Source organism: Lontra canadensis, unplaced genomic scaffold (genome assembly GCF_010015895.1).
Source record: "Lontra canadensis isolate GAN:19392208 unplaced genomic scaffold, GSC_riverotter_1.0 scaffold25, whole genome shotgun sequence".
Classification (NCBI taxonomy): domain Eukaryota; kingdom Metazoa; phylum Chordata; class Mammalia; order Carnivora; family Mustelidae; genus Lontra; species Lontra canadensis.
In genome coordinates this window covers 6654137-6673099 of record NW_022631019.1, presented here as the reverse complement: position 1 = coordinate 6673099, position 18963 = coordinate 6654137, and the positions used below count along the sequence as shown (strand labels likewise).

At 44.9% G+C, this 18963-nt stretch overlaps 1 protein-coding gene across 4 annotated transcripts in view; it reads left to right on the top strand.

Moving 5' to 3' along the window:
- The first annotated feature begins 314 nt into the window (after positions 1 to 314).
- CLSTN1 (calsyntenin 1) overlaps positions 315 to 18963 on the top strand; it is a 75999-nt gene continuing 57350 nt past the window's right edge. For 2 of the 4 annotated variants that reach the window (XM_032863349.1, XM_032863347.1), the window contains exon 1: positions 315 to 620. In XM_032863349.1, coding sequence (XP_032719240.1) covers positions 530 to 620 — 91 coding nt within the window. In that variant the 5' untranslated portion in view covers positions 315 to 529. The remainder of the gene's footprint in view (positions 621 to 18963) is intronic. The other 2 variants (XM_032863348.1, XM_032863345.1) reach the window with 1 other exon arrangement.

Here is an 18963-nt window from a genome sequence, read left to right as displayed (position 1 = left end):
GATGAGGGATGGATGCTCTCGGCCGCAGCCGGGGCAGGGCGTGCAGCCCCCAGACATCTCGCCGCCTCTCGGGAGGTACCCCAGGCGCGGCCCCGCGGGCGCGCGCTCCGGGCTCCGCCGGCGATTCGAGGCGCGCGCCCCGCCCCCGCCCTCCCGCGCGCGCGCGCGCGCCCCACTCCGCCTCTCCCGCGCGCGCGCGCGCCCCTCCCGCCGCCACCCCGCCCTCCCGCTCTCGCGCGCGCCCCTCCCGCCGCCACCCCGCCCCCGCCGGTACCCTCGCCGGACCCGAGAGAGCGCGCCGCCGCCATCTTAGTTGCTGCCGCCGCCTCCAGCCAAGCGCTTCCTCGGCGGAGGGGAGGGCGCCCGCGGCCCGAGCGCGCGGCCCAGCGTCGCGGCGGCGGCTCGTGGGACCCCGGACTCGCCGCGGCGCGAAGCAGCCGGCCCCGGGCCGCGAGAGCCCTGCTCGGCGCCCCGCGCGCGTGCCTGCCGCTCCCGCCTCGGGCCGGCCGCGGCGCCGGGAGCCGGAGCGATGCTGCGCCGCGCTGCGCCCGCGCTGGCCCCGGCCGCCTGGCTGCTGCTGGCCGGGCTGCTGAGCGGCGGCGGGGTCTGGGCCTCGCGAGGTAAGCGGCGGGCTGGGGCGGGCCCGGGGGGAGTCGGGGCGGGCGCCTGGGGCCGGCGAAGCCGGGCTGCGTCCCCGGGCGGGGCGCCGGACCCCCGGGTGGCGGCTGCGCGGGTCTGGGGGGACGTGCAGACGGGCGCAAGGGTAGGTCCCCGTCCGCCGCAGCGCCTGCAGGCGGGGGTGCACCCCGGTGAGAGGCCGTGTACGTGTGTTGTGTGCTCGCTCGTGCATCAGGCTGGGGGTGCACGCAGTTTTTGGTGTGTGCTTACATAAGAGCCCACTCCTCCGCATCCCTGCCAGGGTCCCGGCGCTCTGCCGCTGCGCCGCGGACGCCGCATCCTCGCCCCTTTCCGCCTCCCCCCGGGGTCCTTTAAATCTTGTCTGTTTTCAGACGGGCAGCCGCTGAAACTTCTCGCTCCCCTCCCACGTTTCATCCGAAGGTGAAATCGCGAGGAGGTTTACCGTCGCGGTCTCACCCGGCGTTCGGAATCTGCCTCTCCGCACCCCCGACACCTTGGTGCAGTTTTTCTGACGGTGATTTACATCGCTCGGGGGCTTTCAGATCCTCAGCAGAAACCTCCCTGATTCCTCAGGGCCGACAGTATTGTACTGTTACTTGGGAAAAACAAAACAAAACAAAACCCAAAAAACATTTCTTAGTGAATTGATTGTTTTGTTGTTGTCTTAACCTTCATCCACTTAACCTTTTAAACAGTGCACGCTCTCTGATACTGGCCGATCTTGCCAGCGAAAAGCTTACGCATTGCAGATGCATGCTTCGGAGTGGATCTTGGAATCGTAAACATTTTCCTTGGCCTTGGAGCAAAGTAATCTAGGTGTAGTCTGGAGAGGACTTGGATCTATTCTTCTGATTTTTAATTTTTCATCAAAAGCCTGGGAGGGGGAGACCTGACGAAAGTCTAAATGAAACAGTCCTATTTCGTATTAGCAGGCTTTTAAAAAAAATCCTCATTTTTCTCTTCCTTGGCATGACAGACGGAGAGAAGTATGGTGTTCAAAAATTAAAGGGCAGAAGAGGCAAATGCATCTTTTGTTCTGTGTTCCTTCCTTCACATGGGGGATGATGAACTTGGACTACTTCATCTCTAACATTCTGTGGACTGTCATAGTTAAGTCTCAGTCACTAAGTATCAAAGCGCTCTCACTTTGATTTTTAAGTTACATCAAGCTGAGTTTGAAATGTTCTTTCCAGATGTGGGAACGGAGGTCTGAAAGTCTGATCTGTCCAAGAGAAAATGTCAAAGTTCTGCTTTTCTTGGGGAAAACCCACACATTTCAAAAATATGTGCTTGGATTGAGTATTTTTGGGAACAGTTCAAATATATTTCGTTTAGTCAGTGATAACATTTCTTGTTAAGATCCATATTTTCTGTTTGTCCATTCACCTCCATTTGCTATTCATTATTGAATTACTTGGGTTATTCAACAGATACAAATTTTATTTATCAGATATCTTCATTGTGGTGGACTAACAAATTTTTTTTTTTTAAAGATTTTATTTATTTGACAGAGATCACAAGTAGGCAGAGAGGCTGGCAGAGAGAGAGAGGAAGGGAAGCAGGCTCCCCGCTGAGCAGAGAGCCCGGTGGGGTGCGGGGCTGGATCCCAGGACCCTGGGATCATGACCTGAGCCGAAGGTGGAGGCTTTAACCCACTGAGCCACCTAGGCGCCCCTGGACTAACAAATCTTATGTGAAAGATAATGTTGAGTACTGAGTGCTTTGTCATTGGCTGACTTTCTAAGCTTTTCTTGGTGCATTTATAGTATTTAAGGATAACTAGTCTTCAAAATAAAAACACATTTTAAACATCAGTTATTCTGTTGCTTTATTTTCTTTTCCCCAGCCTGCAAGGTAGAAAATGTCTTGTGAATATTACAAGAAATGCCAATAAAATGGTTTCATTTTGAGGGGTTGCAAGTGGATTTTATATGTAAATATGCAGTTTGCAGAGACACTTTCTGTGGGCTCATTTTAAAGATTTTATTTATTTATTTGACAGACAGAGATCACAAGTAGGCAGGGAGGCAGGCAGAGAGAGAGGAAGGGAAGCAGGCTCCCCTCAAAGCAGAGAGCCCAACGTGGGGCTCAATCCCAGGACTCTGGGATCACGACCTGAGCCGAAGGCAGAGGCTTTAACCCACTGAGCCACCCAGGTGCCCCTGTGGGCTCATTTTAGAAGGTGATCATTTCAATAGTCTGACTTTTTTTTTTGTTTGTTTTTCTCTAAGACAGTATGATATGAACAGCTGGCCATACTCTAGCTATCTCTAGTAATTATTAGTGGGATAAATACCACATATAAATTGCTGGAGAGGATGTTAGGTTTTGTAATGTGAATTGCATTTTGACTGTTAATTAGTTGTTTAATAGAAAACCGAATTTCACTCTAATCTGTAGCTGCAGTTCTTAAAAAACATCAAGTAAATCAAAATATTGGGCATATCCTTGGCATGCCCTAGGCTGCCTGCTTTCTTTCCAGTGAGTCAGTGATCAGGAATTAGTAAATTGAAATGGAGCATATAGAAAGCTTATGAATATATATATATTTTAATGCAAGCATGGACTGCACTTCAAAGCCAGCGAAATAATTTTAATTGTTATTTTCCTGTTTGTTTGGCCACAGACTTCTCCACGAGGCCTCTCCTCACCTTCCTCTGTGCAATTTCATCTCTCTCTGAGCCCCTGAATCCTCCCTTCCCTGCCTCGCTTTTTCTCTTCCCATAGCACTTAAGCCCATTCAAACAGCCTTATTTTGTTGATTGTCTCCCCTCACTAGGACATAGGCCCCAAGACAGAAAGGTGTTTGGTGTGTTTTGTTCGCATGTGAATATTATCACCCCCACACAGTTCGAGTAGATTCTCAGTACTTGTTGAGTGATTGAATGGATGGACAGCTCTATCAGTTTTGACAGCATAGTATTTTTATGTCCTAATTCTCTTCTGACAGATAAATGTTGTATACTGAAAAAGGCATTACAAACTATAAAACAAATCTAAATTCTGCATCACGATATAGAAATTCATTAGTAGATAATTTTCCAAGGATCTGTTCTGTTGATTGCAGTGTTGGCGATATTAGACCATAAAAATCTGTAGCAGCTTTTTTTTTTTTTTTTAAGATTTTTTTTTTTTATTTATTTATTTGACAGAGAGATCACAAGTAGACAGAGAGGCAGGCAGAGAGAGAGAGGAGGAAGCAAGCTCCCTGCTGAGCAGAGAGCCCGATGCGGGACTCGATCCCAGGACTCTGAGATCATGACCTGAGCCAAAGGCAGCGGCTTAACCCACTGAGCCACCCAGGCGCCCTGTGTAGCAGCTTTTGAAGGATGTACTTTGTGGCCACCAATCTGAGTCTAATTTTTAAAGATACTGTAATTCTCCGCTTTTTTGGAAAGTGGTTTCTTAATTTGTTACCTTATTTTTCAGAAGTAACTTTGAGGAAAAGTCCTTTGAATACAGATGTCAATATTATACTTAACCTAACAGTTGTATTGGTGGGAGTAAATGTCATTTATTTCACATAGGAGACTTATAACTACTAAAGAAATAAAGTATATTTTTTAAAAATTTATTTTTTAATTAAATTACTAGTATTCTTTTTTACATTTTATTTTATTTGACAAAGAGTATGAGCCGGGGAGGGGGCAGAGGGAAAGAGAGAGGGAGAAGCAGGCTCCCTGTTAAGCAGGGAGCCTGCTGCGGGACCTGAACTCAGGACTTGGGGATCATGACCTGAGCTGAAGGCAGACATTTAACTGACTGAGCCACTGAGGCACCCCAGAAATGATAAAATATTAATAATTCTGAATGTATTCCAATTTAAGAGCTCTAACTCAGTTAACTGGAACCTTCAGTTACCTAGAGTTCATCTTCTGGCTGCAGACCCCTTTTATGAGGAAAAGCATAAAATCAAGCAGTTTCATAGGAATTTTTTTGCAAAAGGAAGTTTTAGTAGTTCATATCATACATTATCTGTGTTGGTACTATTTGATTTTTAAACCAAAAAAAAAAAAAGCAATTAATATTTCAGTTGTAGATACGAAGATGTGACCCATAAATGAAATATAAAATTTTTACATTCAAGTTAGAAAATGCTGTAATTCCATGATACTGGTTTCAGGACTTGGCTCCAAGTTTATGAAACCATCTCTTAATGTTTAATATGAGGATGTTAAAGTTCTAAGACTTTTTAAAAAGGATTGAATTATTTTTTATTTATTTTTTTAAAGATTCCATTTAGGGGCGCCTGGGTAGCTTAGTCATTAAGTGTCTGCCTTCAACTCAGGTCATGATCCCAGCGTCTTGGGATCAAGTCACATATGGGGCTACCTGCTCTGCGGGGAGCCTGCTTCTCCCTCTCCAGCTCACCTGTACTGTGTTCCCTCTTTCACTGTGTCTCTCTATCATAAATTTAAAAAATATTTAAAAAAATAAAGATTCCATTTATTATTTTAACAGAGAGAAGGAGAGCACAAGTAGGAAAACAGCAGGCAAAGGGAGAGGGAGAAGCAGGCTCCTTGCTGAGCAGGGAGGCCCACAAAGGGCTCCATCCCAGGACCCTGGGATCATGACCTGAGGCAAAAGCAGGTGCTTAATGGACTGAGCCACCCCAGTGCCCCAGAATTGAGTTATTTTTATTATTGCTTCCTCAGGCAGGAAAATTATAATTTTGGAGGCAAGCATAAAGTTTTCATTTATAAGAGTTGAAACAAAATAGGAGTTCTGATTATCCTGAAAAATCACCAAGAGTATATTTCTTACTCTGGTTAATTGTGGTTTAGGATCATTATGCTATTAAAAAAATGTATCTTGCTTTTTCTGTGGTCTTGATATGGTAAAAGCAGAAGTATTTGAAGATACGTTGTGTCTTCTATTAGTATAATTTAAGATAATTGATTTGTTATAAAATACAAAATATAAAATACAAAATTGGTAAAGCTTCAGAAATAGGGATTCAAGATTGGGGGAAATGACTTATTCAGTGGTGTGTTCCAGTATTGTAAAGAAACCAAACCAAAACAAAAGTGACATTTTGATGGCAGTAGTGACTGTGCAGAAGCCAGAGATGGGAGCCCTCAAACTGATGGCTGTGAGGTGATGGTGGGCCTTGGCCATCCCTTCGGAGGGCTCCCAACCCCTGGGAACGGGGATACTGCATTGGTTTGGCCCCGATTTGATAGGTCCTTTCTTCTCTGTGTTTTAGGCATATTTTTGTTCATCTTCTCAGTTAGCTGTAGGATGATATCATTGTTAAAGTTTTTCACAAGATGTTTTGCTAAGGTTTTTTCATTTTTAAAGTTTTAGATGAAAATTCATTTACTTCAAAGTAACTGAATTGAGAACATCTTAAAAACCATAGAACACATCTTCTATTCCAGAACTCCAATAAGAAGTAGGTGGTAACATAGTAAAGGAGGAATCGTGTTTTCCTTTTTTTACTTTAGGTCGGATGTGAATATTATCTTTCAGCCATCTGTTTTGGACTAGTCTAATTCTCTTGTGACAAGAACTTTTTAGAATCTGCTACTTTTCAAAAGAAGACTTTCTTTTCCTTCATCCCCTCTTCTGTTTTTTTATTTTTTAAAATATTTTATTTATTTATTTGACAGCGACACAAGCGAAAGAGGGAACACAAACGGGGAGTGGGAAAGGGAACAGGCTTCCCCCTCGAGCCGGGAGCCGGATGTGGGTCTTAATGCCAGAACCTGGGACCATGACCTGAGCCAAAGGCAGGTGCCTGACAACTGCCCCAGTTTTAATTTTTTTTTTTTAAGATTTTTATTTATTTATTTGACAGAGATCACAAGTAGGCAGAGAGAGAGGAAGGGAAGCAGGCTTCCTGCTGAGCAGAAAGCCCAATGTGGGGCTCGATCCCAGGACCCTGGGATCATGACCCGAGCCGAAGGCAGAGGCTTAACCCACTGAGCCACCCAGGCACCCCAGTTTTAATTTTTTTAAAAAGATTTATTTAAAATTAAGAATGCCTGGCTGGCTCAGTTGGTTAGGCGACTGCCTTGGGCTCAAGTCATGATCCCAGAGTCCCGGGATCCAGTCTCACATTGGGCTCCCTGCTCCACGGGGAGTCAGCTTCTCCCTCTGCCTGCCCCTCCCCTGTCTCATGCTCTCTCTTTCTCAAATAAATAAATAGAATCTTTAAAAAAAAGATTTACTTATTTTATTTATTTCTTTTTTTTAAAAAAGATTTTATTTATTCAACAGAGAGAGAGATCACAAGTAGGCAGAGAGGCAGGCAGAGAGAAAGAGGGGGAAGCAGGCTTCCTGCTGAGCAGAGAGCCAGACCTGAGGCTCCATCCCAGGACCTTGAGATCATGACCTGAGTCGAAGGCAGAGGTTTAACCCACTGAGCCACCCAGGCACCCCAGATTTATTTATTTTAGAGAGGGAGCATGCGTGTGTGGGGGTGAGCAGTGGGGAAGAGAGGCAGAGAGAGAGAGAATCTCAAGTAGACTTGCCACTGAGTACAGATCCCAGTACAGGGCTCAGTCTCAGGACCCCAAGATCATGACCTGAAACCAAGAGTCAGGTGCTCAACTGGCTGTGCACCCCAGCTGCCCCTCTTCATCCCCTTTTTAAAAGGTATTATTTTTTAAAGATTTTATTATTAAAATTATTATTTTTTTATTTTTTAAAGTTTTTATTTATTTATTAGAGTGCACAAGTGAGAGAGCACAAGCAGGGGGAGAGGGAGAGGGAGAAGCAGGCTCCCACTGAGCAAGGAGCCCGAAGTGGGGCTCAATCTCAGGACCCTGAGATCATGACCTGAGCCTAAATCAAGAATTGGTTGCCTAGCTGACTGAGCCACCCAGGTGCCCCTAAACATTTTATTTTTAAGTACTCTTTATGCCCAGTGTGGGGCTCGAACTTACAACCCTGAGATCTGGAATCGCATGCTTTACCGGCTGAGCCAGCCAGGCACCCCTAATAATTTTATTTTATTTTTTTAAAGTAAGTTCTAGGGGCGCCTGGGTGGCTCAGTGAGTTAAAGCCTCTGCCTTCGGCTCAGGTCATGATCCCAGGGTCCTGGGATTGAGCCCCGCGTTGGGCTCTCTGCTCAGCAGGGAGCCTGCTTCCTCCTCTCTCTCTGCCTGCCTCTCTGCCTACTTGTGATCTCTGTCTGTCAAATAAATAAAATCTTAAAAAAGAAAAAAAAATTTAAGTTCTGCACCCAGTGTGGGGCTTGAATTCACAATCCTGAGGTCAAGAGGTGCATGCCCTTCTGCCTGAGCCAACCACTTGCCCTCATTTCAGAGCATCTTCATAACCCCAAAGAGGAGCCCTTGAGCCCTTAGCTGTCACTGTAATCCCCCCACCCTTGGCAACCACCAGTCTACTTCCTGTCTCTAAGGATTTGCCTCTTCTGGACATTTTATATCAGTGGAGTCTGACGATATGTGGTTTGTCTGTGACTAGCTTTCAGTTGATGTTTCAGGGTTCATCTGTGTCGTAACATGTATCAGAACTTCATTCCCTTTTATGGCTGAATAACATTTACCATAGGTTTGTGTCCTTCCAAAATTCGTATGTTAAAACCATATTCCCCAAATCATGGTGTTGGAAGGTGGGGTTTTTGAGAGGTGATTAGACCTGAATGTAGAGCCCTCCCAAATGGCATGAGTTCTCCTGTAAAAGAGAACCCAGACACCTCCCCGGCCCCTTCCACCAAGTGAAGACACAGCGAGAACACGGCCAGCTGCGAACGAGGAGCATCTCAGCAGAACTCCCAACGTGCGGGCACCTTGGTCTCGGACTTGCCAGTCTCCGGATCTGTGAGAAATACATTTCTGTCGTGCAGAAGCCGCCCAGTCTATGGTATTTTGTTTTGGCAGCCCTAAGAGACTAAGATGATATTTCTTTGTACGGATAGTCCACATTTTGTTGATGTGTTCCTTAGTCGATGGACATTTGGGTGGTTTTCCACTTTGTGGCCACTGTGAAAATGCTGCTGGGCACGGTTGTGCACTGGCTTTGTGTGCACATATACGTCCAGTTCTCTGGGGTATACACCCAGGGGTGGCGTTGCTGGGTCGCGTGGTCAGTGTCTAACTTGTTGGGGGATGTGCTGAACTCTTCCCCAGAGTGGCTGCACCACCTTACACTTGCTCTTGACCTCTGTAAGCGCTCCCGGGAGCTTTTTTCTAATCAGATACACATTTCATGGTTGTCTGCGTTTTCTTACGAGGGTTTTAAGTTGCTGATGGTTTCCTGCTCTAGGGATAAACTGGCATTTCCTCCAACCAGCTACTTCCTCCATCGTCCTCTCCCGTATCATTCCAGTGTTGAAAGGTCTGCCTTTCAACTTGTGTAGCCTTCCCCGTAAAAACGTACTTCTTTGAACTTCCCTGACATTTGATCAGTCAGCCCGGGCACCTGCTAGCACAAAAAGCAACCCTTTCCTGAAAAAAACATCGAGAACCATAGTTGGCTTTCCTTAGGTCTGAAGCTTACTAACCCTTCAAATCCTTGCCGCACCCAGCCCTGCAGCTCTCTCGTTTTTACCATGTCCCGCTTGAAGAAAGGCGGAGCAGGTCTGCAGCCCGCATCCAACCCCAGGCTCTGATTGCTCCCTGTGGTGAGGAATGAGCTTGTGAGGTGCAGACTCTGCCGTTGGGGGACAAGCCTAGTAAACCTCCAGCTTCCAGGACCAGGATTTAACTTTGTGAAAGGAAAAGGATGAAATGCTAGAATTTTTTTTTTTTTTTAAGATTTTATTTATTTTTTTCCGGAGACAGAGAGAGAACACCAGCAAGCAGAGAGAAAGGGACAGGCAGACTCCTCACCTAGCGCGGAGCCTGATGCAGGGCTTGATCCCAGGACCCTGAGATCATGACCTGAGCCAAAACCAAGAATTGGACACTTGACTGATTGAGACACCCAGGCACCCCCGAAATGCTAGACTGCTTAGACAACTGGCCTAGAATATGATGTTTCTTCATTCATTACATTTTGGTTCTGCTAATTGGCTAAAAAGTATGCTTTGTTAGTTAAAGTGAATTATTTTGTCTGTATGGTTCTTTGATTTTATTCTTTAAGTGACAATTTATTTACCCAGTCTTTAATCATAGTATAAAATACTTAGGAATGTATGTCTTAAGGGGTGCCTGGGTGGCTCAGTGGGTTAAAGCCTCTGCCTTCGGCTCAGGTCATGATCCCAGGGTCCTGGGATCGAGCCCCACATCAGGCTCTCTGCTCAGCAGGGAGCCTGTTTCCTCCTCTCTCTCCGCCTACTTGTGATCTCTGTCAAATAAATAAATAAAATCCTAAAAAAATGTATGTAGATTCAAGTGAATTTTAAAACTCGGTAATATGAGTGTCATCTTTGTTTTAAGTCCTATTTAAGGTGTAACAAAGACATTCTGAGCTCTTTCTAATGCTTAAATTTTTTTTTCTCATTCGTTTTAAGTATCACCAAGAAAAAAATTGATTGGCATAAACGTCAACTGAAGATATGTAAAACTTGAAAATGACTTGTATACAGTTGTCTGCTAAGTGGCTTTTAAAGAGCATAGTTTATTACGTCTGAAACACAGAATCCAGTCACATTTAACTTTACATATTTCAGTTGTAGTTAATGATGAATATTGAGAGGACCAGCTGCATAATATGTGGGGCCAAGTGCAAAGTCAAAGTGCAGGCTCCTTTGCTCAAAAATTATTAATAATTTCAAGGTGACAAAGGGCATTAAACCAAGCACGGGACCCGGCAAACCTAGAAAATAGTCTTGAGTATTGATAGACTCTCTTGGCAGGGTGTTAGTAGTCTGAACGGGGGCCTGGCCCTGGGAGTTTTCGCTGGAGCCCTCGGTCCTCTGGACCCGCTCACGTGCACCTGCCGATGCCCCGCGCTCCTCAGCGGCACCTTCCCCGGCACCTTCCCCACCTCGTGGCAGGACTCGTGGCCTTAGGGTGGAGGGTGTACACTCTTTCCTCCTCAGCTACTAGCAAAGGACAGCGTAGACTCGGCTCGCAGTAGTGCCGGCAAATCAGAGGTAGAAGCTAATTGAGGAATAGGGCTGCTCGTGATTGGGGGGTTGAAGCCTTTGCATCAGCAGATTCTGTTTACTTTTAAAATGCCTTGACTCATTCATGCCGGTTGCCTGTTACTTATGGAATCAGTAACGAGGACAACAGAAATAATTAAAGTTCTTGAATAATCCCTAATCTTTTTTTGCCACGCTTTTCAAATGTTCATCAGAGTAGCTAGTAAGTAGTGAAATGCACTGGCTTGCTAATTTTCTTCCTAAGCCCTTCTCCGTTGGGCTGCGGTTGTTACTGCAGTAAGGCAGGGATTAGAAGTGGGCAGCGGCCGTTCCCAGTGTGGGAACACCTCAGTTCCTAGGGCTGTGATAATGGTGGGGTACTTTGCTAATCCCCAGCCTCTATTATCAAGCTCTGAACTGGCCATGTTTCTCAGCTTGCTTCTGAGTTGTTTGTCAGGTAGCCATTAATACCTGCCCTTGATTCCCGAATGAAGCATTTTCATTTGGCAAGAGTTTAAAAAGTCCATGCCCAAGTGTAGGAAACCACTCGTTTAATTAAGAGGGCAACTAATATGCATCTTCCAAACATTCAAAGCTCAGAATAGAAAATGACTTAAACACTTCTTTATAGGAGATCCGTCATTCTTAAACCTGGAGGAACATGTACCAGTGGGATATTTTCATAACATAGTCTCCCTTCTCTCCCTGATGGTGACTTTAATTAATAACAAATGCAATGTTAATGCTTGTTTGATGAAAATTTTTAAAGATTTTATTTATTTATTTGACAGAGAGAGATCACAAGTAGGCAGAGCAGCAGACAGAGTGGGGGAAGCAGGCTCCCCGCTGAGCAGAGAACTGGATGCGGGGCTCGATCCCAGGATCCTGAGATCATAATCTGAGCCGAAGGCAGAGGCTTAACCCACTGAGCCACCCAGATGCCCCGATGAAATATTTTAGAAAGGTCATCAATGCCAGGGATCAGGGCACCTGGGGGGCTCAGTCGGTTAAGCGTCTGCCTTTGGCTCAGGTAATGGTCCCAGGGTCCTGGGATTGAGTCCTGCATTGGGCTCCCTACGCAGCCGGGAACCTGCTTCTCCCTCTCCTTCCCCCTCATGCTCGCTTGTGCTCTCTGTTGCTATCTCTGTCTCTCTCTCAAGTAAATTCTTGAAAAAATGTTTTTTAAAATGCCAGTGATTAGTATACATTTGTTTATTCGGTTGATAAAATTTATTAACCCCACTTTTTTTTAGAATTGTTCTTTGAGTATTCTTGAAAGTTTTGAGGTTTTTACCACTACTTTAAAAAAGTAATGTGTAAGGCAAGTATGTATTTGTTGCATTTTTTTTTCCCCTCTTCCTATTAAGTGTGTTTATGTGGTTTCCAGACTAAAACCAGGGGCAGTGAGAAAGCAAACGTGGGCAACTTCCACCAGGCTTTGATGGTTTAGGCCTGAAGGAAGAGTGCCAGAAGGGTTTCCTTAAGTTTCAGTTTTATCTGGAAACTCAGCTCAGTGGTATAGGAGAGCAGATAGGGATTTGGGGCAGAAGCCTTGACTTGGGACAGAGCAGTCCTGACTGTACCTTTTTATCTTTGGGAAATTCAAGTGCAGGCAGAGAAACTGAGGCAGGCTGGTGCAGTGAGCAGTGACGGGGCCCCAGCACCCTCAGCAGTGGCTTCCAGAAGTTACTTAGATGCCTGGGTCCGAGCTCCTTGACTGCCTCAGCTCTGGGTGCTCTTCTCCTTAACCGAGCTTTGACTCGATGTGTGGTTTCCTGGGGCCTGTGTCTGATTCCCAGATGAGCTGGAAAGGCAATTTGTATCCACCTCTTAGAATTCCAGTTACAGCTCAAATTGCATTTTCCTCTGGAAACATTGTTATAAACCCTTTAAGCTCTACAAGTGATCATCAGAAACCCATTTTAACCCCTAACACAAGTGGAAACCAGGCAAATTTGTAGTAAAACACAGCACGCTCACCATTACAGTATTAACTTTATAAAGCGGAGATGAAGCACTGGTTAACTTGTGGTAAGTACCGTCTCGAAGTAGTAGAGTGGCTTTGAAAGATTTTGTGGGGAGGGTGCCTGCGTGGCTCATTGGGTTAAGCGACTGCCTTTAGCTCAGGTCATGATCCTGGAGTCCCAGGATCGAGTCCTACATGGGGCTCCCTGCTCAGCCAGGAGTCTGCCTCTCCCTCTGACCCTCTCCCCCTTGTTCTCTCTCTCTCTCTCTTTCGTTCTCTCTCTCTCACATAAATAGAAATAATAATAAAATAAAAAATAAAAGATTTGTTGGGGAGCATCAGCTGTGATCAGTCACACTTGGCTCACACCTGGACTGAAGAGGGTGACTTCTAAGTGACCTGGGGGTCAGAGGGACGGGTGGAAGCTGATCCTCAAGAGGAAGGCAGCAGAAGCAGGGAGACGTGGGCCAGCAGGCCCCCAGTGACCAGGTGGCAACACTGCAGGGGTTGGCTGACGGGGGACAGGAAGGGGGAGGCCAGCAGGATGGGTACCCGGAGCCTTGTGCCAACAGCTGTGTGACCACCGCCCGGAGAACTGCCCGTGTGTGCAGGTCACCCCTTGTGGAGAAGGTTTCCTAATGTGCATCATTTAAGGGAATGACTTATGATCAGAAGTACTTCATGTTTTTCATCAAAGATTTTACTTAAGAGTTGCCATTTAAAACTATTGCTTGAATTGTCCAAAGTCCAAAATGTATACGAATTAAATTTACTCCTTGTAGAGTTATTTTACTAAAGCAGATGTAAAAAGGGGAGTTTACAGAACCCCAGATAGTCTTGATTGGATGTGTACGTGTCGTTTACTGGCGGTCGTCCATTCTAAGCAGTGGTGACCTGGTAACTTTAATAGTAACAGTAAAGGATGCCTGCAGGCCCCCCTTCAAATCATTGTTTAGGATGGGGTCCGAGGCAGAGCTCCCCGAAGGGTATTACTTGGTTCTGTGTTATTTGGTAAAAGGTCTGTGGGTTATCTAAGGTTGGGAAATGCTGTCAATGCTGTAGGACTTCTCAGAACCTTTAGCAGACTGTGTTGAAATCAAAGTTATAAGCAAAATGAGCTCGTTTTATACGAGTTGTTTTGTAACTTTCTTAATGTCATTCATTAAACATTTTGTCCCAGGTGCAAGGGATATATCCATTAGAAGGATGTTTGTAGTAGGGTCTGTTTAACTAATCCTATAAGGTTCCAGACTCTTTGGTCTCAGGAACCCCTGTGCTCTCAAAAATTATTAAAGACCTCAAAGAGATTGTGTTTGGGTGGGTTTTATCAATCAGTAGTTACTCTTAGAAATTAAACTAGAGAACTTATTAAAATAGTTATTAATTTGTTTAAAATAGGAGTAATAAACCCATTAAATGATAACATTATCTACTATATTAAAATTGAAACGTAGTTGGGTAACATTATATTTTTAACGAAACACACTGTGTTTTCCAAACCAAAAAACAATTTAGTGAGAAGACCGGCATTGTTTTACATTTTTGCTAATCTCTGTAATAGGGTTTGAGACGAGTCAGCCAGGTCCTATATTCAAGCCCTTGCTCTCTGTTGTTTGGTTAAGTCGGTGAGGAAAATGTAGCCTTGCACAAATATGTAGCTGGAGAAGGGAGGAGGGCTTTGTGGACCTCCTGAAGGGGTCTTCGGGACCCCAGGAGTCCTCAGACCAACCACGTTGTGATTACAGTGGTTGATGTTAAAATGCAGTTTAGGGGTACGTGGCCTGTAATTTGCTTCTAAGTAATAGATGAAGTAGAAAGCAAAGGATTTACTTAAAAAAAGAGAGACGTTAGAGTTAATCCAGCTGATTACAGGAGCTGATCCTGTAATCTTGTCTCTCTCTCATTTACATTGTCATCTGCTTTCTTGAGTATAGAAGACAGTGTAGCTCTGGGGCCCGGGCGTGGACTGGCCTGGAATGTGCAGATGGACAGATGGACGCCCGTCTTGCTGCCACCAGGGGAGGGGGCTTTGCAGGTGGGCGGTCAGTACCCGCGTGTGAGGAATCAGGATCTTGTGTGCCTGTGGGTGACCGCTTTGTTTTCTTTTTACTTCTACTGTAGGACAGATTTTTAATGAGGGAAAAGCAAGAACAGGTGAAAAAGTAGAGAAAGATGTTAAAGTCAGATTTATTTGGGCTTTTTCTTTGAGAGTATACACTTTATTAGTATTTCTAGAATGAGACCTGGCGGGGAAAAATCCAGCTTTTTTTTTTTTTTTTTTTTTAAAGTTCAATACTTAAGAAAAAAAAAGGAAAAGAGTACCATCTTTGTTTTCTTCATAAGATGGCCCGTTTGAAACCTTTAAATGGCTGATTTCATTGTAAAAAATGCTTTTTATAACTACCCCCAATAAAGCAAGTCTCTGGTGCTATGTGCTTTCTTTTCCTAAAAAATCTTTTGTAGTTTTCCCAGAATCTGGAGTAAGTTATACCTGAGTACCTGTCCGGTTTGTCTTGTGTGGAATGGTTGATTGGTTGTTTTGTCAACACTCTTGGTTAACCAGTGACCTAGTTGTCGGTAGGACTACATTCCATAAATCCAGTTTCCTCTTGAAAGGTCATCTAATCCTTTCCCTCCTTGTATGTTAAAGTCCTTTACTTCTTGTTGTTTTAAAGATTTTATATTTAAGTAATCTCCAGACCCAACACAGGGCCCAAACTCACAACTCCCGAGATTAAGAGTCGTGTGCCCTTACGACTGAGCTAGCTTGGCGCCCCCGTCTTTTACTTTTAAAACCTGACAGTTTGGTTTCCCATTTAAGTAATCTCTGGCTACTTGTATATTATTGCATTAGAACTTCAAGTACTTTTAAAAACCTCGCCTAAAAATCTACTTTATTTAAAAAATCAGTTTCTGAATTTTATAGCCGGAATTCTAGAAATGGAGAGGATTTTAGAATCCATTTAGCTCAGTCAGTGCATTTTACCAAAGAAGAAACAAGTCAAGTGGTTACTTATTATTATTTTTTTAAGGATTTTATTTATTTATTTGACAGAGGGAAAGAGGGATCACAAGTAGGCAGAGAGGCAGGCAGAGAGAGGGGGAAGCAGGCTTCCTGCTGAGCAGAGACACCCAATGCAGGGCTCCATCCCAGGACCCTGAGATCATGACCTGAGCTGAAGGCAGAGGCTTAACCACTGAGCCACCCACGCACCTCTATTATTATTTATTTAAAGATTTTATTAATTTATTTGACAGACATAGCGAGAGAGGGAACACAGCCGGGGGTAGTGGGAGAGGGAGAAGTGGACTTCCTGCAGAGCAGGGAGCCTGTCGCAGGGCTCGATTCCAGGACCCTGGGACCATGACCCGAGCCCAAGGCGGATGCCCAAGGATGGAGCCACCGCAGCCACCCGGGTGCCCTGAGTGAAGTGGAAATTGTTGTCAGTCTGTGTTACAGCTTGTACTGTGAAAAGCAGGGATATGTGGGGCCCCATATAGATTCTTTAACCCCATTTTTCTCTGTAATAAAGAATATTCAAAAAGCATGAATTTGAGTGACTAGTTAGGAAACTTTCATGTGCAGTTGAGTCAGAATATTATGAAATTGGAGTGGAGTTTTAAACACTGTGGAGAAAGCACATTATATTGAAGTTACATCATTTTTAATTTTGTCGTACTTGTTTGTGCAAATATCCCAGGAGTTTGCACACTATGCCCAAGTCAGTGTCAGAGTTGACAGTGATTCTCGGCATGTGAGTCTTCTCTACAGCGAAGGCTGGCACCGGTTGGCTGGGGTCTGCTGGGATTCATCTCATCGGGAGCTCCTTGCATTCTGGGGTCAGCCTTCATTGCCAGGTTTAAGTTTTTTTGTTGTTGTTGTTGTTTTTAAGAATATTATTTATTTATTTATTTGACAGAGATCACAAGTAGGCAGAGAGGCAGGCAGAGAGAGAGGAGGAAGCAGGCTTCCCGTGGAGCAGAGAACCCGATATGGGGCTCGATCCCAGGACCCTGGAACCATGACCTGAGCCTAAGTCAGAGGCTTTAACCCACTGAGCCACCCAGGCACCCCAGGTTTAAGTTTTTTAAAGAGATTTTATTTCTTTGAGAGAAAAAGTGAACAGGAGAGAGAGAGAGCATAAGCAGGGGAAGAGGCAGAGGGAGAAGCAGGCGCCCTACTAAGCAGGGAGCCCGACGCGGGGCTTGATGGAAGGACCCCGGGATCATAACCTGAGCCGAAGGCAGACGCTTAACCGAATGAGCCCCGCTCTGGGCCCTCCTGTCTGATTTAAATTAATGACTATTTTTTTTTTTTTTAAAAGAGCTGTTTTAGGTTCAGAGCAAAAATGAGTGGTAAGTATAGAGTTTTCATATACCCTGTTGCCCACACATGTGCAGCTGGCCCCACTGTTGACAGTCCGCACCATAGTGTTACATGTATTACAGCGGAAGGACCCCCAAGGTCCGTCCTGTGTGTGAGGGTTTACTGCTGGTGTCTGTTGTACGTTCTGGGGGTTTTCACGAATGTGTGATGACGTGTATTCGCCACCGTAGGGTCATACAGAACAGTGTCACTGGCCTCAACATCATGTGCTCCGCCTGTCATTCCCTACCCCCACCCCAGCCGCAGATCTTTTTCCTGTCTTCATAGTTCTCCATTTTCTAGAATGTCACAGAGTTGGAATCATACAGTATGCCCCGTTTTCAGGTTGGCTTCTTTCCCTTGGTTTAAAGTTCCTACACATCTTTTCATAGAGGATTGCTCCTTTTTAAATTTTTTCTTTAAGTGCTAAATAATCCTTGTCCGGATAGCGGCGGGTTTACCCGTGCACCTCCCAAAGGACGGCTTGGTTGCTCCCAAGTTTTGGCAATTACGAAAACAATTGCCATCAGCATCCCTGGGCAGATTTTGGTTTGGGCATGTTTTCTACTCGTTTGGGTAAATGCCAAGGGGTGTGATTGCTGGGTCGGATGTTAAGGGTGTGATCGGTTTTGTTACGAACCTTTCAGAGGGGCTGCACCATTCTGTATTCCCACCAGCAACGAGTGAGTCCTGGGCTCTACCTCTCCCCCAGCATTTGGTGTTCCCAGTGTTTTGGATTTTGGCCATTTGAATAGGTGTGTCGTGGTATCGCTGCTGTTTCAGCTTGCAACTCCCTCATGACATGTGATGTTGAACGTGGTTTTGTGCTTTACATTCGTGTAGCTTGGTGAGGTGTCTTTTGCCCGATTAAAAATCATATTGTCTGTCTGCTTCTTGTTGAGTTTGTGTGTTTGTTTTCTTATTGTTTGTATATTTTGGATAACAGTTACGCCTTTTGCAAATATTTTCTAGTGTGAGGCTTGTCTTCTCATTCTCCTGACATTACTTTTTACAGAGCAGAGGTTTTTAATTGTAAAGTAGTCCAGTTTATCTATTCTTTCTTCCATGGATTGTGTTACGACCGTGCCCAGGGTCATCTGCGTCTTTTCCTACCTTATCTTCCAGGAGCTTCATAGTTTTCACTTGGCATTTAGGTCTCCTGTATCCATTTGGATTTAACTTTTGTGACTGGTGTAAGATCCAGCTGTTCGGCACCATTTGACGAGAAGATTTTGTCCCGTTGTATTGCCTTTGATCCCTCGGTGTGGATCTGCGTCTGGGCCCTCCATTCTGTTCCGATGATCTATTTATTCCTTCACGAACACCGCACTGTGTTGATTATTGTAGCTTTGTATAAAGCTTGGTTCTTCTTCGGTACTGAGTTGCCTCCCTTTATAAATTTCAGAACCAGTTTATTGATACCCACAACGTAACTTGCTGGGATTTTGATTGGAATACATCGAATCTGTAGGTAAAGTTGGAAGGAATTGCCATCTTGACCATATTGAATCTTCTTCATGAACATGGAATATCTCTCCCATTTATTCGGTTGCTTTTTTTGGGTTGCCTTCGATTAGATTTTTCCTCCTATAGAGCTTATGCGTAAATGTGTTAGATTTTTACCGAAGCATTTAATTTCTGGGGTGCTAATGTAAATGGTATTGTGTTTTAAATTCTGTTCCATTTGTTCACTGCTAGTATGTAGGAAAGTGGTTGATTTTTGCATATTAACCTTCTGTCCTGCAGCCTTGCTATAATCCAGGAGGCTTTTTTTGTTAATTCTTTCAGATTTTCTACATAGATGATCATGTATCATCTGAGAACAGAAGACGGTTTTATTTCTTCCATCCCAGTCTGTAGACCTTTTATGTCCTTTTCTAGTCTCATTTCGTTAGCTAGGATTTCCAGGACAGTGTTGAAAAGCAGTGGTCATAAGGCATGTCTTTGTCTTGTCCCTCGTCTTAGCAGGAGAGCTGCAAGTTTCTCACCGTG